General features: G+C 35.0%; 1 protein-coding gene across 1 annotated transcript in view; it reads left to right on the plus strand.

The window, feature by feature from the left end:
• LOC107084010 (O-acetyl-ADP-ribose deacetylase MACROD1-like) overlaps positions 1-18,190 on the plus strand; it is a 583,486-nt gene that overhangs the window by 552,823 nt on the left and 12,473 nt on the right. The window contains exons 10-13 of the mRNA XM_015373637.1: positions 116-154; positions 574-606; positions 3,170-3,316; positions 3,497-3,562. Coding sequence (XP_015229123.1) covers positions 116-154; positions 574-606; positions 3,170-3,316; positions 3,497-3,562 — 285 coding nt within the window. The remainder of the gene's footprint in view (positions 1-115; positions 155-573; positions 607-3,169; positions 3,317-3,496; positions 3,563-18,190) is intronic.

An 18,190-nucleotide genomic window follows, 5' to 3' on the forward strand; every position in this document is an offset into this window, starting at 1 on the left:
AGATGAGCACTGATGAATAGTGTGAATCGCTGCTTTGTTTTCCAGATATGAATAGCGTGCATTTTTCACATTCATGCTTGTGTTTGTATGACAGCTCCTTCCCCTTCCTTTCTAGGTAACGAGGAAGCTGGTGAAGAAGAGGATAAGCATAAGGGTAATGCAGCTCCACGGACCATTAAAACATGTTCTCAATCTCTCTCTGCTCCACCAATGCTTCTTGATGTCATTTGTCATCAAAATTTGAATTTTATATTCGTCTCCGCTCAGCCTTTCCTTCCTGTACAACACAAAAAAAACTTCTCTTATCACACACGCTTGGAACAAAGAAATCTCTCAATTATGTATGTCTTTAGAAGTGACATTCTTTCTCTTTTCCTTTTTTTGTCTCTTAATTTATGCATGTCTTTGTGGTTCCATTGCTCTCATACTGCAGTACAAAGACAAAGCTGTACAAAGAGTTAGAATGAAAAAGGCTTTTTGAGGTGATATAGAAAACCGAGTCATTTCGACTCGGCTTTCCATTCTCCAGCATGAATGTTTTCTCTTCACTTGAATTCTCTTTCTGTTTTGTAGGACAGCAAGATGTAGAGATGGAGAGTCAAACAGGTATAGCACACTTTGGATTTCAATTTCCAGGATAAACGGAGGGTTTGATTAAATGTGATCATCTTGAGTGTAGATTTCCACCTCACTACCTATCACACCCTAAATTAGCATGTGGAAATGCTTTGTTTCTCTTTTGGAAGCTGAGACAGGGCAAATTTATTTGGTGTTTCTTTCCGTTTTTCTTTCTTTTCTTTTAGGCTTATTTAGCGTGAACTATAAAGCTATTGCATAGTTTAGTTAGAATGAAAAAAATAAAGTGTGATCATAATGCAAATCCCCAAATAGATCAGTGTAGAACATTGCAAAGCTCATTTGTTATTTATTGCACTTACACTAGAAGCTGTTAGTGAGGGCAGTAAGTATATAAGTTTATCTGTGTATTTTTCTTTTGGCACATATTCAACATTAACTTTGAGCCAGAACCGTTTTCTTTTTGCGAATATCCTCTGTGCTGCTGGTATATAATTAAGATTCGGCATTTGCATACTGGCAGCGAGCAGTGCCTCATATCTCGTCTGTTTTTGTTTTATTCAAATCCCATGCCATTGACAGTGATTTGACAGATAGAGATTCTCTCTGCATGAATTTTGGAGGCATTCTGTGAGCAAGTTTTAGCAAATGCCGCCCCGGGATGCGATCCAATATCTAGGATGTGTAATTACCTTCTCATGAGACACAAACAGGGAGTTAAGAGCAAAAAAGACCAGCGGAATAATTTAACTGAAATTTCTATATATAGTGTTTTTAAGAAGATAACTATTCCCTTTCTACTTTTAAAACATTTTGTGTCATTTGAGCCTCTACTTTTTATTTGGTATTTTTCATTCTGTCTGAAACTGAATAATCATGATAAATTCATTCTTGAAATAATTGTCAATTCAATTAATTTGATTTATATACCACCAATTCACAACACATGTCATCTTAAGGCACTTTCAGTTCACCTGATCATACCAGATCATCGTCAAATAAATTCAAAGTTTTCTAGGGAAAACCAGTTGATTGCATCGACTCATTGACTCGAAGCCAATCTCTCAAACTAAGCATGCTTGTAGCGACAGCAGAGAGGAAAAACTCCTTTTTAACAGGAGTGGCCATCTGCCGAGGCCGACTGGGGTTCAACGAGTAAGAAGCAGAGATAGAAAAGGAAACTGTAAAAGTCTGCCCCGTCCAGGAAACACTGACTTAGTAATCGATTAATCATTAACCGGAGTATAGAGACTTTTAAAACATGCCTGTAGCTGACAGTGCAACCCACTTAGACCAGTAATAATGTCAAGATGGAAAAAATATATATATATTTTGCATTTAAGATAAAAAAAAATAAAAAGAAATCTGTATCAATATGATCTATCCAGAACTCTGAAAGTAAGAAAGTTTTAGTTTTAATTGGGTTAATTTTGTAAAAAGTCTTCTTTAAGAAACTTTTGGCTACCGATACTTGATTAGTAATTGATTAACTAAAATAAAAAAATATCGACAGATTAATTGATTTGAGAATTAATCATTAGTTGCAGCTAAGGTGCTACATATCCTAAAACCAAAAATGCGTATCCGTAAATTGTTATATGCAATTGTATTTCTGACAGTCAGTGATTGGTAGAATCACCTGTCTCTGCAATTTTGGTCCTAACTTGGACTGAGCCATTTTAACATATCAATATCAATATCCAAGTTTAGCTAAGGTTGTATGTTCAGGGTTGTTGCCCTGCTACAAGGTGAAATATTCAATTCTATTAAAGCTAAAAGAGCCCTGTGAGAGCACAGACCTCTGCTAAGCAGCACATTTTGCCCTATATTGTGACTTACTGTACACCTATAGGTTACAAGCACACAAGATTTGGATCATTACAAATCTTAATTCATTGTTCCTTGGCATGTGGTGCATGACTGCCCTGTATTTGGTATAATCTGTCTTTACAGCAAATGCATGCCCTGTCTATGGATTCCTTTTCCTGAACTGGTGATTTCTTTAGCTCTTTCAGAGCTAATGTGGACATCTTGGTAGATTCTCCCTTATCCTCCTTTACCAGCTTGTAGCATTAGGTAGACAGCCATGTCTTTGTAGTTTTTCAGTTGTTGTCAACCTGCTTTAGCTTTCCAAACTTGGACTGAGCACCTTAACCATATTTTACCTACTCACAATAAGGGAAAACACTCATTTTAAGAAATGTTTCCTTACTTTCAAATTGTTTTTGCTTTGTATAACCTGTAACTGATTTAACCCTTTACTGATATTACAGCAGTTGATGCAAGAACACTGACTTTTAAAACATGTAATCCTGCTGCAAGGACTTTTTTTTTTTCTTGTACATCAACCTCTATTTTAACAAAAAAAAGCACAATGTTTCTGTAAAAGTGTGTCAGAGGGATATGTCAGCATTAATGGAGTGTGAGCTTGGGGTTCTGTCACATGTTGAAAGATTTTATGTGAAAGTTTTAACACTGGCAAGCCTGATTTAATCATTAATACTTGCTTCTTTTTACAGTATTTATCTATCATTCCAATAATTAAAACTCCGTTCTTTTATTTATTTATTATTCCTATGTATTCGTCCCCTAGAGGAAAATCCTACTAATATGGATCCGGAGGAAAACCAAAATGTGGATGACCAAGTAAAGCATGATGAAGACCAGAATATGTCCACCGACAGCAAAGAAGGCGGCGATAAAGACAAAGAATCCAGCAAAGATAACGATGAGAACAAAGGTATACTTCCAACTGGAGCTTTGGAAAACCAGATACCAGTATTACAATATTTGCTTCTTTCTTCAGGGCACCTAACAGATGATCTACTAAAACAAACAGATGGTTTAGCTGTTCTTTGAAGGCTTGAGCTGATGTGATGCACACGTCACAAATTTGACAACATATTTTCTTTGTTTCCAGCAGAGCCAGAGCAACCTAAAGAAAAAAACAATGAAGAACCACCAAATGACACGATGGAGACAGAGGGTAGGATTGGATTTCTTTCTTAATTTAATCTCCTTTTATGTTAATTTGTTGGCAGTTTAAATGTAAGACTTTTTGTGTTAAGTTTCATTTTCATTTTGACATACTTCTTCACCCACGTGCTACGAAATACAAAACATACAAAGAGTCTGAGGTGGCAAAAAAGTGGGCTGGAAGAAAGACAACAAATTTCACAGAATAATGTAAACCCTTAAAATGTTCCTTTCTATTCTATGTAATGTGCTCATAATACATGTTTTTATTGCTATTTAATAACAGAGCAGAATCATTCTAGAAAAGAAATTAAAATCCTAATTGTAATTTGGTCTGTATGGTGCTAAAATGGTTTAGACAAAAGAAAATGGGGGGCCTCCAGCTGTGGAGGAGCTTCTATAGTCTTCTTTACTGAACCATTTCACTGGATTTAAGCATAAAGAGAGGGATCTTAGATTATTCCTCTCTGCTCAAACTCTCTATATTCCTCAGGTTCCTCTCTTATGTAGGCTATTCTTTATTTCCACATCAAAATTATTTTATACTTCTTGCTTTTTAAAAACTAAATAGAACAGAATTTCTGGTTCCCTCGGTTATTTATCATTACCAGTAGATATCAATAATTGAACTGGACTTCTTTTTGGTTGTTATTTTGGGTCTGCATTAGTTTTTGCATTGGAACTCCCCCATTAATCCCATTTTTTACCAGTCTGTTTTTGTTGTCAGATCATGACAATGACTTAAACTGAAACAAATAAGACCTGCTCTGCCTTAGAGTTTCTTGATTCCTTTGTCCTGGATAAGATATCAATGAACTCGTTGGGTCTTTCTCGTCAACCAGTCTGTATTATAAAGGTTTTAAAGTGTTCCATGTTTTTTCCTTTGGTCGTTAACAGCCCTCGTGTTTTTCCCCAAATCCAAAACATGTTTTTTAACCATTAATTAGCTTGCATAACAACCGATTGTTTTAAAAGTACTACTGAATTTCAAATGTGTTGATTATATTTTTTCATGGTGCCAAGTGGTTTGAAAAGCTTCTCCGAATTTAAGAAGAAATTTCACATCATGATTTTCACTTTAATTCATATGATATTGAAATTGATCCTTACTCATGATTATTGGTAAAGATCAAACTGCAAGTCAGAAATGGGTTTCTTTTCCTAATGTTTTATGCTTTATTTCCAAAAAAATAATTCCACTGATTAAATTTCTAATATATTTTGTTATGTAATTAACTATAAAGTTTGCAAAGGTTTGGTAGCATTACACTGTCCTTCCTATTTTAAAGAAGCGACTTAATGATGTGTTTTTTCTCACTAATATAAACATTTCTGTTCTTATATAAAAATAATAATACAACACAACAGCATTAGGTCTGCCCTGAGTTAATAATGTTTTTGTTTTTTAAGCTTTATCATGTTTAATGTCTTTCGTCATCTGATCCCTTCACAGTGTTGTGTGTATAGCTGAGTTTTATTATAAATTATTTGTCTTTGCCACAAAGTCCAACAGTGTGTAACAAATTTTACTCAGGTAATAACTTTGTCCATTAGTGTGGAATTTAAGCAAAATAAATGGCTAATGACTGAATCCTACAAAGATTTCATTCTACAAAGTTGTTACTGATAGAGTGATTCAGAAAATATCAAGTAATTTGGATCAGAAAATCTAATCTTATTTGCCCATGCTCTTTAAAGCCGGCTTTGTTGTATGAGCATCTCAGTTGAGGTTTTAGTTTTTGACCACACATCAATTTATATTTACAACCAAATTTAGGTGGCACCTCACTTCTTAAGTGAATTCTCCTGAGCTTTAAAGGTTTGAATTTTAAATCCCGTCTGCCCATCTTCCACCTCTACTCTAATACAAAGGTATGAGTCACATTCTCACCTCGGTTTCACTTTCCCTTTTGACTGACATTCAATTAATTTGGGGAAAGAGTGAGCAGTCCTGATGGAGCTGAGATAGCCCTCTCTTTCCTCTGTGAAAAGCTAGCAGAATATATCCTTACTCACACTACAGATTTTCTTTCCCTGAAATGCGTCACTCCATCCTGTTGAGTGTCTAGGCTGAGCCTGCCACTATCTTTCACTGTCTTGCATACCATGAGCTGTGTACTGTTTGGCAGGACTGTCAGGCAGTAAACAGTGGTGTCAGCTCTGATTGGAAGCAGATTGCATTTTGTATAGAAAAGAAGGGGCCTCGGTCAGACTGCTGCCTAAAGTGTTTCAGATATTAATGTTTATGCAGCCCAATAGAGAACAGCTTAGCCATGCGCAACCAGCTATTCACGGGACAAGACCAAATGATTCCAGGGCCAATACCTTTTATTAAAAATAATAACTGTAATCAGGCTGCCAACACACGGCTGTAGAAGTTAAATCTACCTCATTGAAAGCAGTAATAAAATCCTTCGCAGTGGGAAGAGGAATTAATAAGAAATCAAGCAGAATATGACCTCACTAAGATCATTCACAGTATAAATTATCATCATTATGGACTTACAATTAATTGGTTCGTTTTTATGCCTACAAACATGTTTCTTGTCTGGGGAATGAGTTGGAAGTAGATGAGTGCTGTGTTGGAGTTCTTGAATACTCTGGTCTGAAATGAGCAAAAAACGAAATAAAACATCACCCTTCTACCCTAAACAATTATTAAAGGCAGAGTTCAGGGTTTTCCAAGTGAGATTAAATAGAAAATATATAACAAGTTAATATTGTTCCTATATTAGATAATTCACTTACAAATGCATTAGTGTATGGTTGAATAAATATAGTTTATTAGAGACCAAAGCCCACAGCTTCTTGATTTTATTTACATTGAAGAATGATTGTTCACGCTGAAAATGGATGATAGATGCAGTAACACATCAATGCTCTGCCTGAGTGAAACATTTATTTATGTTATTTCTCAAGCTTTTCACTCAGTTAACTGTTTGATGTGATTAAATGATAATGCAAGTTCAAATACATTATAGTTTTGAAACTCAACAATATTTCATCGTCTTGTAGTAGAGTTGCATTACATTTCATATCATCATGATTAACATATACAAATTAGAAAGTTGTCTTTTTCGGCGGATTGCACTGTCCTCAACCTTTTCTCAAGAAGGAAGGAGCAACAGTCAGATTTACAGCGGATTACGCTCCAAACAGCTGGAGTTATCTCCACCAGTTCCTCTTAACCACCATATATAAATAAACTGCAAAAACAATGTAGGCCACTAAAAATTAAAAGGCCACTAATAATTAAAATAAAAATAAATAACTATGCTTCTCTATGTTTAACTTGTGCAGCAAGTAAGAGATGCAAACTCAGGTTTCTGGAAGTTGTTTAAAAACAAGACTGCTCCATTACGGACAAATGAAGTAAAACAGCAGATTAGAATTCATCATAGGATTTATATTTAGCCAAGTCCAAACTTATTTGAGAAAGCATAAAGAGGAGCTATGTAATCGCTAGTGTGTGAAAACCTGACTCGTGTCACATGGAGCTATGAGGCAATTACATTTCTTAAATGTCTTTATTTTTGCTGCTTTGACAGGCTGTGTGGGCACAATGCAACATTTTATACACTTCATTGTTTGTTTATCTTAAAATTGGTGTTTCCTGATTTTGTGTGTATTGTATGTTTTATGCCTAAAGTAAGTAGAGACATGATTTTTCTCCAGACAATCCAACCAAACAAGCCATCCAGGCCTTCTTTAAGCTATACATCAACAATCATAGATGTATGTAACATAGAAATACAAGTTAATCTAAAATGTGGATGTTAGGGTTGTTTTATTTTACTGGAAGTCTGTCCTTGGTGTATATTTGCCAAAGACTTCACTTAGTGAGAAAAAAAACAAAAAAACATTTATTTATGTTTTTTTTCCCCCCATAAATGAATTCAAACACTATTTCGTTTTACATTATCAGTAATGCTAACAATTTTAGAAACAGCTGTTTTATAAATATGGTGTTTTACCATGTATTGAATGCAAATAGTGAACTATTTATCTTTATATTAAACATTTTTAACTGGCATGTTAATTCCAGCATTTCCATTTTTATGCCATTTGTCACATCAACACCATAGTTAAACATTATCCTCTTTTTCTAGTGTTACAACCACAACCTTGTTTTTTATTTTTTAGAAAAAAATACATTTAGGTCTTCACTTGATTGGTTGGAAGATGTTTAGAACAAGATGTCCTATGATCTGAAATCTAGCGTTGTAGATCTGGCTGTATGTTAAGTCCCAGTCTGTCTTTTTCAGCCTACAACACACATTTTCTTTCAGGATGCCCTACATATAGCTCACCAGTTTTCTCATCTACTTTGACAAGATTCTCTGTCCCTGTTGAACAAAAAACATCTCTATAGCATAATGCTGGTAACAAGAATTGTGATTGTAATGTTATTTTCTTGGCATTTAAACAGAAATCCTTGAAACAGCGTCCCCTACATGGTTTGCAGCAAACTACAAACTGGGCTTTAAATAGGTTTCCTTTAACAATAGTTTTCATCCTGCCATAATTCCAGTAAGGCTAGATTGGTGGAGTGCATGCCTAATTGTTCTCTGTGCAGATAATCTCCTACAGGAGCTCTGAATATTTGCAGCTTCTCCAAACGTTCCATGTGGCTGGAAGGCCAAGTTTTAAGAGTTGTCAAATGGTCTATACTCTCTCCACTTCTAGAAGATATAACAACCTTGCTTTATATGATGTTCAAAGCTTGGGTTATAGTTTCCTCTTCTAACTCTTCTTTAAACTTTATCACCAAACTATTTATTGTGTTTCTGCATATTTAAGATACTGTTTAATCTTTCACATTATCAAACAAACTTCTAAAGCCTTTCAGAACGACTGTATTTATACAGAGATTAAGCGACCCACATATAACTTCTGTTTAGTAACTCTTTCACTTACAAGGCAGTTGGTTAGCCTGTTTTTATTTTTAACACAGGGTATCAGAGTAAAAAGGCTGGATAAAAACACATGACACGCTAAGATTTTACTTTGTAGAAATATTTAAATACCATGCATTATTGCATTTTTATCTCACATTTATGCACCCCTTAGTATTTAATATTAAATCCCCATGAAAAAGCTTGCAATTTGCAGTTGTTAATTCCACTGTGCTACTAAACACCATCCTTAATTTTGAATTTGCACATTTTTATCCACCGTTGTCAGCATTGTTTGCTTACACCAAGCCTTTTTCACACAGCTTAGTGTGTATCACAGTTAAATATCTCAGTCCTAACTCAGTCACAGTAAATAACACAAAGATAAATAAGACACGTTTATGTTTTATTTATTTTCACCGCTAACATCAGTATAATGTGTTAATGTTATAATTTGCTCATTCTGCACACATTCCTTCATATTAAGATAAAAATGGTAGGATTCAGTTTAGGTCATTTGCTGATGTTTCATCGGCTCTTATTATCATACCATGCCATCTGTTGTTTACTTAGCAGGTTTTTTATTAAATAAAAATATCAATTAAATTCCAGGCACTTAGTCAACCTGGTGTTTTTAATTCTGCATGTGACAAAAACAAGATAGCAAATTATTTATATAAATTGCTGTTATTTTTTCTTTTAAAATGATTGAGAAGTACAAATATATAAAGAGTAGGAGGCAGAGGATGGTATATATATTGTATTTTTAATCTTTCTGCATTTGCTGCTGTTTGCACCATGTGGATAAAATATCGCTCTGCACAAGCTGTGAGATTCTATGCTTGATAGTTGGGATATTATAAAAGGCTCACTAAATTGAATCAGAATCCAGGCAGCCTATTTGTATGAATATTCATGACATACTTTAAAATGAAAATGGGAGCTACATTGTTATTGTGTTTGTTTCGTTCTGGTGACTTGCAAGAGTGGGCAGCCGCTTCACTGAGCTCAGTGCAACACCCATAAATTAAACTAGGAATGCCTAAAGCTAGAAATAAATAAATCTGAGTTGTGAGCAGATATTGTTTTTCCTTCATGCAGTTAGATTCTCTTGGGGGAATCAATAGCATTTGTCTTAGTTTTAAAGGTAAGACTCAATAGCTGCCATGAATATGATTCTCTATAATCATATCTGTATAGCTGTTGGTTCTTTTCCAAAAATACCTTTTTGAAGGTTTTACATTTAAAGCATGTAAGCCCTTCTGATTGGTTGTTAATGCTATATTACACCGCTGGTCAGTTTAATATGTCTTTAGCGAGATAAGCCTTTTTAGATGGGTCCAAGACAGAAGGGTTGTTGCAGAGCTATTCCTTAATATTTGTCCTCTTATCATGGAGATCTGAGCACTCACTGTTCCTCCTACCTTTGATTAAGCTGCTCCCAGGTGCAGGTTTTCTTTGAGATGAAAGAGGATCCTTAAATGCTGCTGAAAGAACACTTTCTGTAGGAGGATGGTCAGGTTCACGCCAGGCTCAAAGAGTTCATAATCATTAGAAACACACATGATAAAAAAACAAAAAAACACCATATTTACTTAATTGGAAAAATGCTGTCAGACTTTCAACATCGGCCATCAAAGCGATTGATCTAAAGTGTATGATGTGAATTTTAATAGAGTATATTGATTTCATTTTCCTTGTCAACACCATCCGATCTTCATGAAAAGCTCATCAGACTCATGAATATAACTTTTTCTATTTAAATAATTTTTTCTTAGACTTATTCATGTTTATAATGATGTAAACATTAAATCGTCATCAAATATGTCTTCCCATGTTGTTACAAATGCTCAGTAATGCCCCTGACAAAATTGGGTCCCTAAGGGAAATATTATTTGGATTAATATTTTAATAATATTTTATGTATTGGCTATAATTTATAGCTTATATACAACCACCCCATACCTGAAGCTAACTTTGTCGGCCGCCATGCACAGAGGTTTTTTACCAGCCAAAACTTCTTTTTGTTCCTAAAATAAAGGTGAGCGACTCAGGAAATGCTTTAGAATGGTTCTTGAACTTACACAGAGTTCACATTAAATTGCTGTTGGGTTATTAACAAACTTAATCTCATTTATGATTAGACCTACATCATGAAAACAAGGGATGCACCGATTTTTATCATTATCGGTCCAGATATAAAGAAAAAAACTAGATCGGTTACAATTGACTCTATATAGGGGCCGATCTATTCATTCTAACTCTATGCTATGCTCTGCCGTCATGCGGCATCACAATAACACAACACAGCCATATTATTTATGATGGAGCGAGCGAAAGGATCTGCGGTGTGGAGGTTTTTCACGCTCTCTCAGCCTACTAGCCCAATGGCGTGCAATATTTGAGGGAGAAATATTCTGAGGGGCGGTGTTAAATCTTCAAACTATAACACCACCAACTTAATGAAACTGCTCCAGAAGTTTCATAACAAGGAACATGCTAAAATTATCGGACTTGGGAAACAAAAAGGAAGCAGCAGGAAGTGGCTAACTTTGATGGAAGCAAAGAAGAAGTGAAATTTTTCAATGTAACACTATACAGGCCAAAAAAATCACAGTGATGATACTTGATAATGATAATGACACTTTTTTTTCAAATGTTGACCATGTCAGAACTTTTGCTTTAAGATTTTGTGCACAGTTGTTAAATAAATGAGTCATAACATTTATACTCAGGTTGTTTCCTATTTTTTTTTTTTTTTTTTTTTTTTTTTAGGAAAAGTGATATCAAATCATATGCATAGAAGAATGATCCCAATTTTTTTTTTTCACACAATAAAACATTTTTTAGGTAATAATTCAGTGTTGTTTTTGGTATCGGATTGGTATCGACCCACATTAAACTTCAAATATTGGTATCATATCAGAGGGAAAAAAATTGGATCGGTGCATCCCAACTATATCTGACATGGGGTGACACGCATCTAGTATAGAAAATGACAGGAATACAAACATCTGATTATCTCAATGATGTGCTCATTTATTTAGTTAACACCCAACTGCAAATCCAATTAACTTGTTTAGATTTTTACATTATATTAATATCAAAATGGTATTTTTAACTTTATACATATAAGTTTTTCCTTTTTGAATCGTACTCCTCCTTTTCCTTTTTTTAGGTCGGTTACAGCCTGCGGCCTCTACACGCCAGCTATACGTCGCCAAATTTTGTTTTAAAAATCCAATTAAAGAGCAAGGCTTGCGTAAAAAAAAAGCAATAGACTACATGCAGTGTGGAGCGAACTATTCAGAAAATGTGGTGATTTAAGCTACAAGTTATTCTACATGAAATGAAACATCACCACACTGAAGCAACTCAACAGAGAAATTTAGTAAACTAAGCTACCATAAAATGACAAAAAGTAGCTTAACTACAACAAAGATTATTTTTTGTACTTCAAACTTACTTCATTACAAGTCATTGCTATTTACTAAACAAATAAACAGTAACAAAAAGATCAGATCATTTCAATTGTTCATCAAACTTCTCTCGGTTTTCTTGGTTTTCTGTATTTAGTTGTGTCAGGCCAGTCAATGTTTTCCAGAATTTTCCTTCACCAATTTTGCTAAGATTGTGTAACTTTTCTGATCTTTTTGGGGTTTTTTACAGCACTAGTAGCTAGTTTCTTGGACAATAGACTGACAGGAAAGGGGGTATGACAGAGGGGGAGAGACATGCGGGAAAGAAGCACAGGCTGGATTCGAACCCAGGTCACGTCGAGGACTAAGGCCCCCATACATGGGTCGAACGCACAGACCACTGTGCCACCTGCATGCTCAGTTTCCTCACCTTTGGGGAAAACACTGTGGCTCGGTTTAGTATTCTACCATTGGTGCAGCTTCTTCAAGGTAGTTCTTTATTTAACGATGGTTTTGAGCTACTTTGCATTGGCATCCTCCCCAAACAGTATACTGTACAACAGCTCTTTTTGTTTGTTTGTTTTTTTTTTTTGTACAGCTATCATTAACTGGTTAATCTCTATTACCATTACTTGTAAATGTGTAAATGTAAAGGTTTCCTCAGATTCTCAGCCAGTCTGGCACCATCGCTCCTTAGAGTCATTTACGTAGATATCCAATGCTCAGTTTAACCTAGACCATTGATCCCCAACCCCTGGCCCAGTACCAGTCCTTGTGTTATTTTGCACAAAGCCACTGAAAAAAAATAAGTAATTTCCATTATTCCTACTGATTTATTTTCCTACTGAATGGTGTTTTATTGTGAAAAACAGATTCACTCTGTTTCGTCTGTGTATGACTAAATGTTGATGTATGTCAACCATGACACCGTAGGTCATGTTATACCTCCCGCTTTAAACGCCACTGTCTCATTGCAGCATAAAGCTTGCAGCTCTAACTGATTCACTGCTATTGTGAGTTGTTAAAATGCAGTTTTCATGGAATTTGTTTTTGTGGTGTCTTATCTTAAAGGCATGTTTAACATTACCATAGCGAAGCAGAGAGTACTACAATGGCAGACTGCTCCATAAAAAAATATTGTCTGACATTAAACCGGACCATGGTATTAAAAAGGCTGGTAGCCGCTGATTTAGATGACTTGATACAAAGTTTGGTAATCATATTATTGTCTGATACACTATTAAAAAGATATATAAAAGTAAAAAAAAGTGTAAATGCTAAAAAAAACTTTGTAAAAGCATCCTAAAAAGAAATAAATGGCATACTACATTTCATTGGCATTTGGGTATTTATGTTGTTGTTTTTGTTTTTCTTCACAGCAGCAGCCTTTTTTTTTCTCGATATCAGTCTCTGCAAGATAGCTTATGTTTAAAGAGCTAGTTAGGATTCCTACAAGTATCCAATCTCTGTATACTGTATGTCTTATGCTGGCAATAATAATGTTTTTAGCAGTTCCCCTCAATAACATTATATATATGGCATATTTTCTCTTTTTCTAAATGACTTTACTGCTGTAGGCATACTCACAGAAAATAAATGTTTTAGTGAAACGTGTGCTTGCTTTGATTGTTTAAAACCAAAATTCTTTTTTTCAAGATTAACAAAATAAGTGTCAGCCTTTTTAATACAGCTGAGAATTTAGACTGTACATTTTCAAACACAAACTATGAGTTGAGTTTAGACAGGGACTCTGCTACCAGTCATTTGAAAATGCTTTGAGTGGGATCCTAACATTCATTTTATGCAGAAGTGTAACTGCCACAAGCACTTAGAACTGACTGTATTTGGAGCTTCAGACAGAAAGTCCAGCTTTCTCCACAAGAGCAATAGTGTCTGCTCCCATGTGTTTTCAAAGATCTCTGCCATTTAAGATCCACAAACAAAAATGCTTTAGAGAAGAAGTTCAAAAAGTCTATTTTAATAACTTTCTTGGGAATTGGTTCCATCCTTTTTGTTATAAAACATTATTGATTTTAGTTATTCAGCTTCCTTGGAGGATTAGTTTTTGAGTGTAATAGCACCGTGAGCTTTTCCTCTAAAAGATTTCCACTGGCAGAGTGAAGAAGTGTGATGACGTGTTTACCCTTTATGTTTTCTCCTTGCTGTTGAAGCATTATGAACAAAGTAAATTTAGTAAGTAATCCCTTTTAAATCCTTATGAATTTTCTTTCTTTCTTCTTTTTACCAGCATGAATAATTAATCCTTTAGAACTCATTTGTATGTTTGGCCCAGAATTTGTTGCTGAAATGCGCTCAGTATTTATATTTCCACATCTGCAGAGGCAAAAAGGATTTTAGGGGTTATTTAATTGGCTGTTTTGTGGCCTTTTGTCTGAGCACTTTGTGAACGATGGGGTGCTGGTGATCTAAATCTGATTCTGAGGGGAAATTAACACTTTCCTGTGGTGGCTTGTCAGCATACAATTAACTTTTGGCTCAAAACTTTATACTGTAACACTACGTGCCTCTTGAGGGAACAGGCTGCCACTGGCTAATAGACACAGGCCTTCATTTTTTTATATAAACCTTGAAAGTTAAGTAATGGTAGCTGCAACAGTAACAGCTGAGCTGAAGCTGTGCCTGAGTGCCATGAGTGGATACCCACAGTCTCATCATTATCCCTATTAAGCAGCTTTTAACGCTAAATGTATTTGGCCTTTCTCCTCTGGCTTAAACTCTTTTTAGTGGCTTCTGTTAAACTGTGTTGGTAATTTCAGACCATGCAACACCAGCTGCCTGTATTGGAAATAGTTTTCAAAGTTTATTCTGTTAAGGGACTTAATGGTATATTAAATAAACGACATGTCTATATTAAAAAGACTTTAATGAATTTTGAAAATAAAATATAAAACTGATATTTTTGTCCTGTATTTTTTGGGGATGTCCAGATACAACTTTTACATTTCTGATCCAACACTATATATTGCATATAGTATACATATTGTAGCTTTGGGAGTTGCTCTTCTGATATTGACCTGATACAGTATCAGCCTGAATCATACATGCTTTTATTACTTTTTTTGCAAATTAGTAATTTAAAAGAGTTTGGGTATAGTGATAGTGATCAAACAGAGAAAACAGTCAACAATGGGCATGAGAACAACTGACCTGTTTATTATTAACCAATGGATTGCTTTAACATAAACAGATGAAGATAAGTGTTTATCAGTTTGCTTATTGAAGATTTTAATTGCAGGTGGATTTTAATCCAATATTTGTTTCTTGGCTGATGTCGGATCAATTTCCAATATTAGCGTCAGATTGAGACATCCCTAGTATTTGAATATGCCACGATAACAAAAAAATGCAATAATGGATCATGCAATTAATGTTCCAATATATTGTTAGGAAAAAAGACAGATTTTCTTATTTGTATATTAACTCAGAGCTAATTGGTAATTAACTTCAAAATGAAATTAACTTCAAAGATTATTCTCTAAGTAGCATGAAATTGTTCAATAAACTGTATGTTGAACTAAGGAACAACTATGATCGTTTTATAGTCTCTACAAGGAAGAAGTACAGTAAACTTAGCAGCACAAGCAAAACTAAATAACTAATTTCAGTGGGGATTGTAAAAAAAGAAAGAAAGGGCTCATTAAACAATCTTGGGGAGATTTTCAAAGTTAAGGCTACACTTTGAATCAGAGTTTCAACAGCCACCCCACAGAAATGTGCAAGGCATTTGCAACAGTTTTCTTCAATTTAGGGTCCTTTGAGTTAGAGCTGTCTTACTTGAGCTAGAGAGAACAAGGAATTGGCCAGTCCTCAGTGGTCCAAGTTCCTTTTTTCATGTGGAAGTAAGATTGTAATGTAATTTCTACCTAAAAAACTCACAAAAAGAAGGAATGCAATTAGTGGAGTGTTATTGCACAATAAAATAAGACTTTGGTGCTCATAAAAAACTCCCCTTAGGAAAAAATCTCTGACAGAACAAGGCTCAACATGGCGGTCTTCTGCCGGACCTGTTGGAGAAGCCTTGTGAAACCATTGCGAGTCCAGGGAATTACTTCAATAGGGGAAAGCGGCAGCTGGAGAAGGAGCTGGATGATAATGCGAGGATGGTGGTGAAGGGAATGGAGGAGAGTTGAATCAAGGTCATCAGAACGTCTGATGTGATCCAACTCAGATTCTTGTTGGTGGCAGGTTGAGCTGTTGATTGAAGTCTTTTAAGCAGGACTCTGATGCTGACTAGTTTAAGAGCACGTGTGGCTGAACGCAAAACAGCTGCTTCATAGACAGATGAGGCTCTGATTGCATGAGGGTAAGCAATCTAGTTTATTCAGTGGAATTTCCATCTAGGCTTCATTGGTTGGTTTTGGTCTACCGTATTTTATGAAGTAATAAATCAGCACAGCCATCTGCCAAGGTATTTTAGTGTACTTCCTGCTTCTCTTCTTAAAACAAGTTTATAGAGATGCAGATTTTATTTTTTAAGCAGGCCTTTGCGCTCACTGTAAGCATAATGTCAATATTACAAGTACCAGGTAAGATTACCATGGCATTGCAGGGTTCACCAGTCTGATGTAAATATAAAGCCTATATGTTTAAAACTCAGCAAAATAAAAAAAAAGTAAAATATTTCACTTTTTTTTTCTGAGAAATACAACTTTCACTTTTTTAATTGTGTTCTTAAAAAAGAATTTATTTTTTAGAAATATTATAACAAATTAAATTCACTGTTAACACAAACATAAATGCAAATCAAGGCTAATAAAAAAAAATGATATATCTTTATAGAAATAAAAATAATTAATTTGAATGTTAAAGCCTGTATGTTATATTTAGTCGCTTCATGATAGGAAACTTCAGCTTAAGAATAAAACACTTAATGTCACCGTGATTCATGGTGCTGACTGAAGACAAGCCTGTTCGTTTGAGTTAATGAGAGTACAGCTTCCTACAGTTGCAGGCTCATCAACATGCTACATTTATGCTGCAGTGGAAATGCAAAGGAAAACTCTAAGTGGCACAGCCACCTCTTTTAGGAAGACTATGGTCATAAATATGCATGTGGCAGGCTTTTTGTTTCTATAGCAACTATTCAGTAACTGGAGGCACAACTGAGTGATGTTAGGCAAAATTTTTGACTTTTTTATTTTTTTTTATTTTACTTAATTTGTTTGTTTGCCATGCAATTTATGTATTATTACAGATGCCCCTCTCTACCCCCTCCCATCTTATAATGTGGTTTTTTTTGATGAGGTACACTGGACTCTAGTTCCTTTTGCTGGTGAGACTAGACCAACAATGTGTATACCGTCCATTACGCTGGTCACCTCTGGCCCAGAATCCAGCTTCAAAGAGACGGTGCTGCATCTAACAGGCTGCAAGGGACACAGTTTTCTGTTCTGCTTTGAAGCTCCTCTTTTGATCAGCTCTCTTCCACTGTCTCTACCCACTGTTTGAATTACAAATGAATCAATTCTATGCACAGGCAGAATTTGTTAGCCAGTAACAAATGTGCTTTTGAAAGGTCTGGAATATATCTCACAATGAACCAGGCCTGCATAGCTATCCTTATTAGAGCAATCCATTTATTTCTGCTTATTTTGTACAGCCTAATATGAACCTTAGGCTAAAACCTCACCTGGGTAGTATATAAATAAATATTCCCAAAAAGGTTTTAAATTCCTGTCCTGAGGAGATAGTACAACAGAAAGAGTCTTAAAAAGGCCTATAAGCAACTTAACAAACCAAACAGAAATATTTATTTGATTGATGAATAATCACTTATAGGCTTGTGAAGCAATGATTTTATGCTCAAGCTGTTTAAGTTGAAATACGAAACAAAAACTGTAAAGGAGCACTGTAGGTTTGACCCAAATATTAGCTAGATTAGAGATATGTTAAATGATTATGAAAACAATATAAAGCACTTGGTATGTATCAGTGCCCCATGCAGGCTGTCTTTCTAAAAGCTAAAAGTTGTAGTTAGGCAATAAAAGAGGTGTGACACATACTTGATCAGACATATTTTTGGTTCTCTAATGTTAGATTTAATCCAAAAGGGTGGACTTGGCCTTGTCTTTACAAATAACTCCATTACTTCTCAATCTCCTGGTCCAAAGTGGTCTTCTCTCAGTTTCCAAAACACGAAGGGATACTATCCTTATTCTTAATTAATCTTAATCTAGAATTAACCGGTCTAGTGCCCCGAGTTTCTAAAAATACTCATTATTTAACTATAAATATAGGGGCAACTTTATATATATATATATATATGTATATGTATATTTATATATATATATATATATATATATA

Source organism: Cyprinodon variegatus, unplaced genomic scaffold, assembly GCF_000732505.1.
Source record: "Cyprinodon variegatus isolate N-32 unplaced genomic scaffold, C_variegatus-1.0 Scaffold90, whole genome shotgun sequence".
NCBI lineage: Eukaryota > Metazoa > Chordata > Actinopteri > Cyprinodontiformes > Cyprinodontidae > Cyprinodon > Cyprinodon variegatus.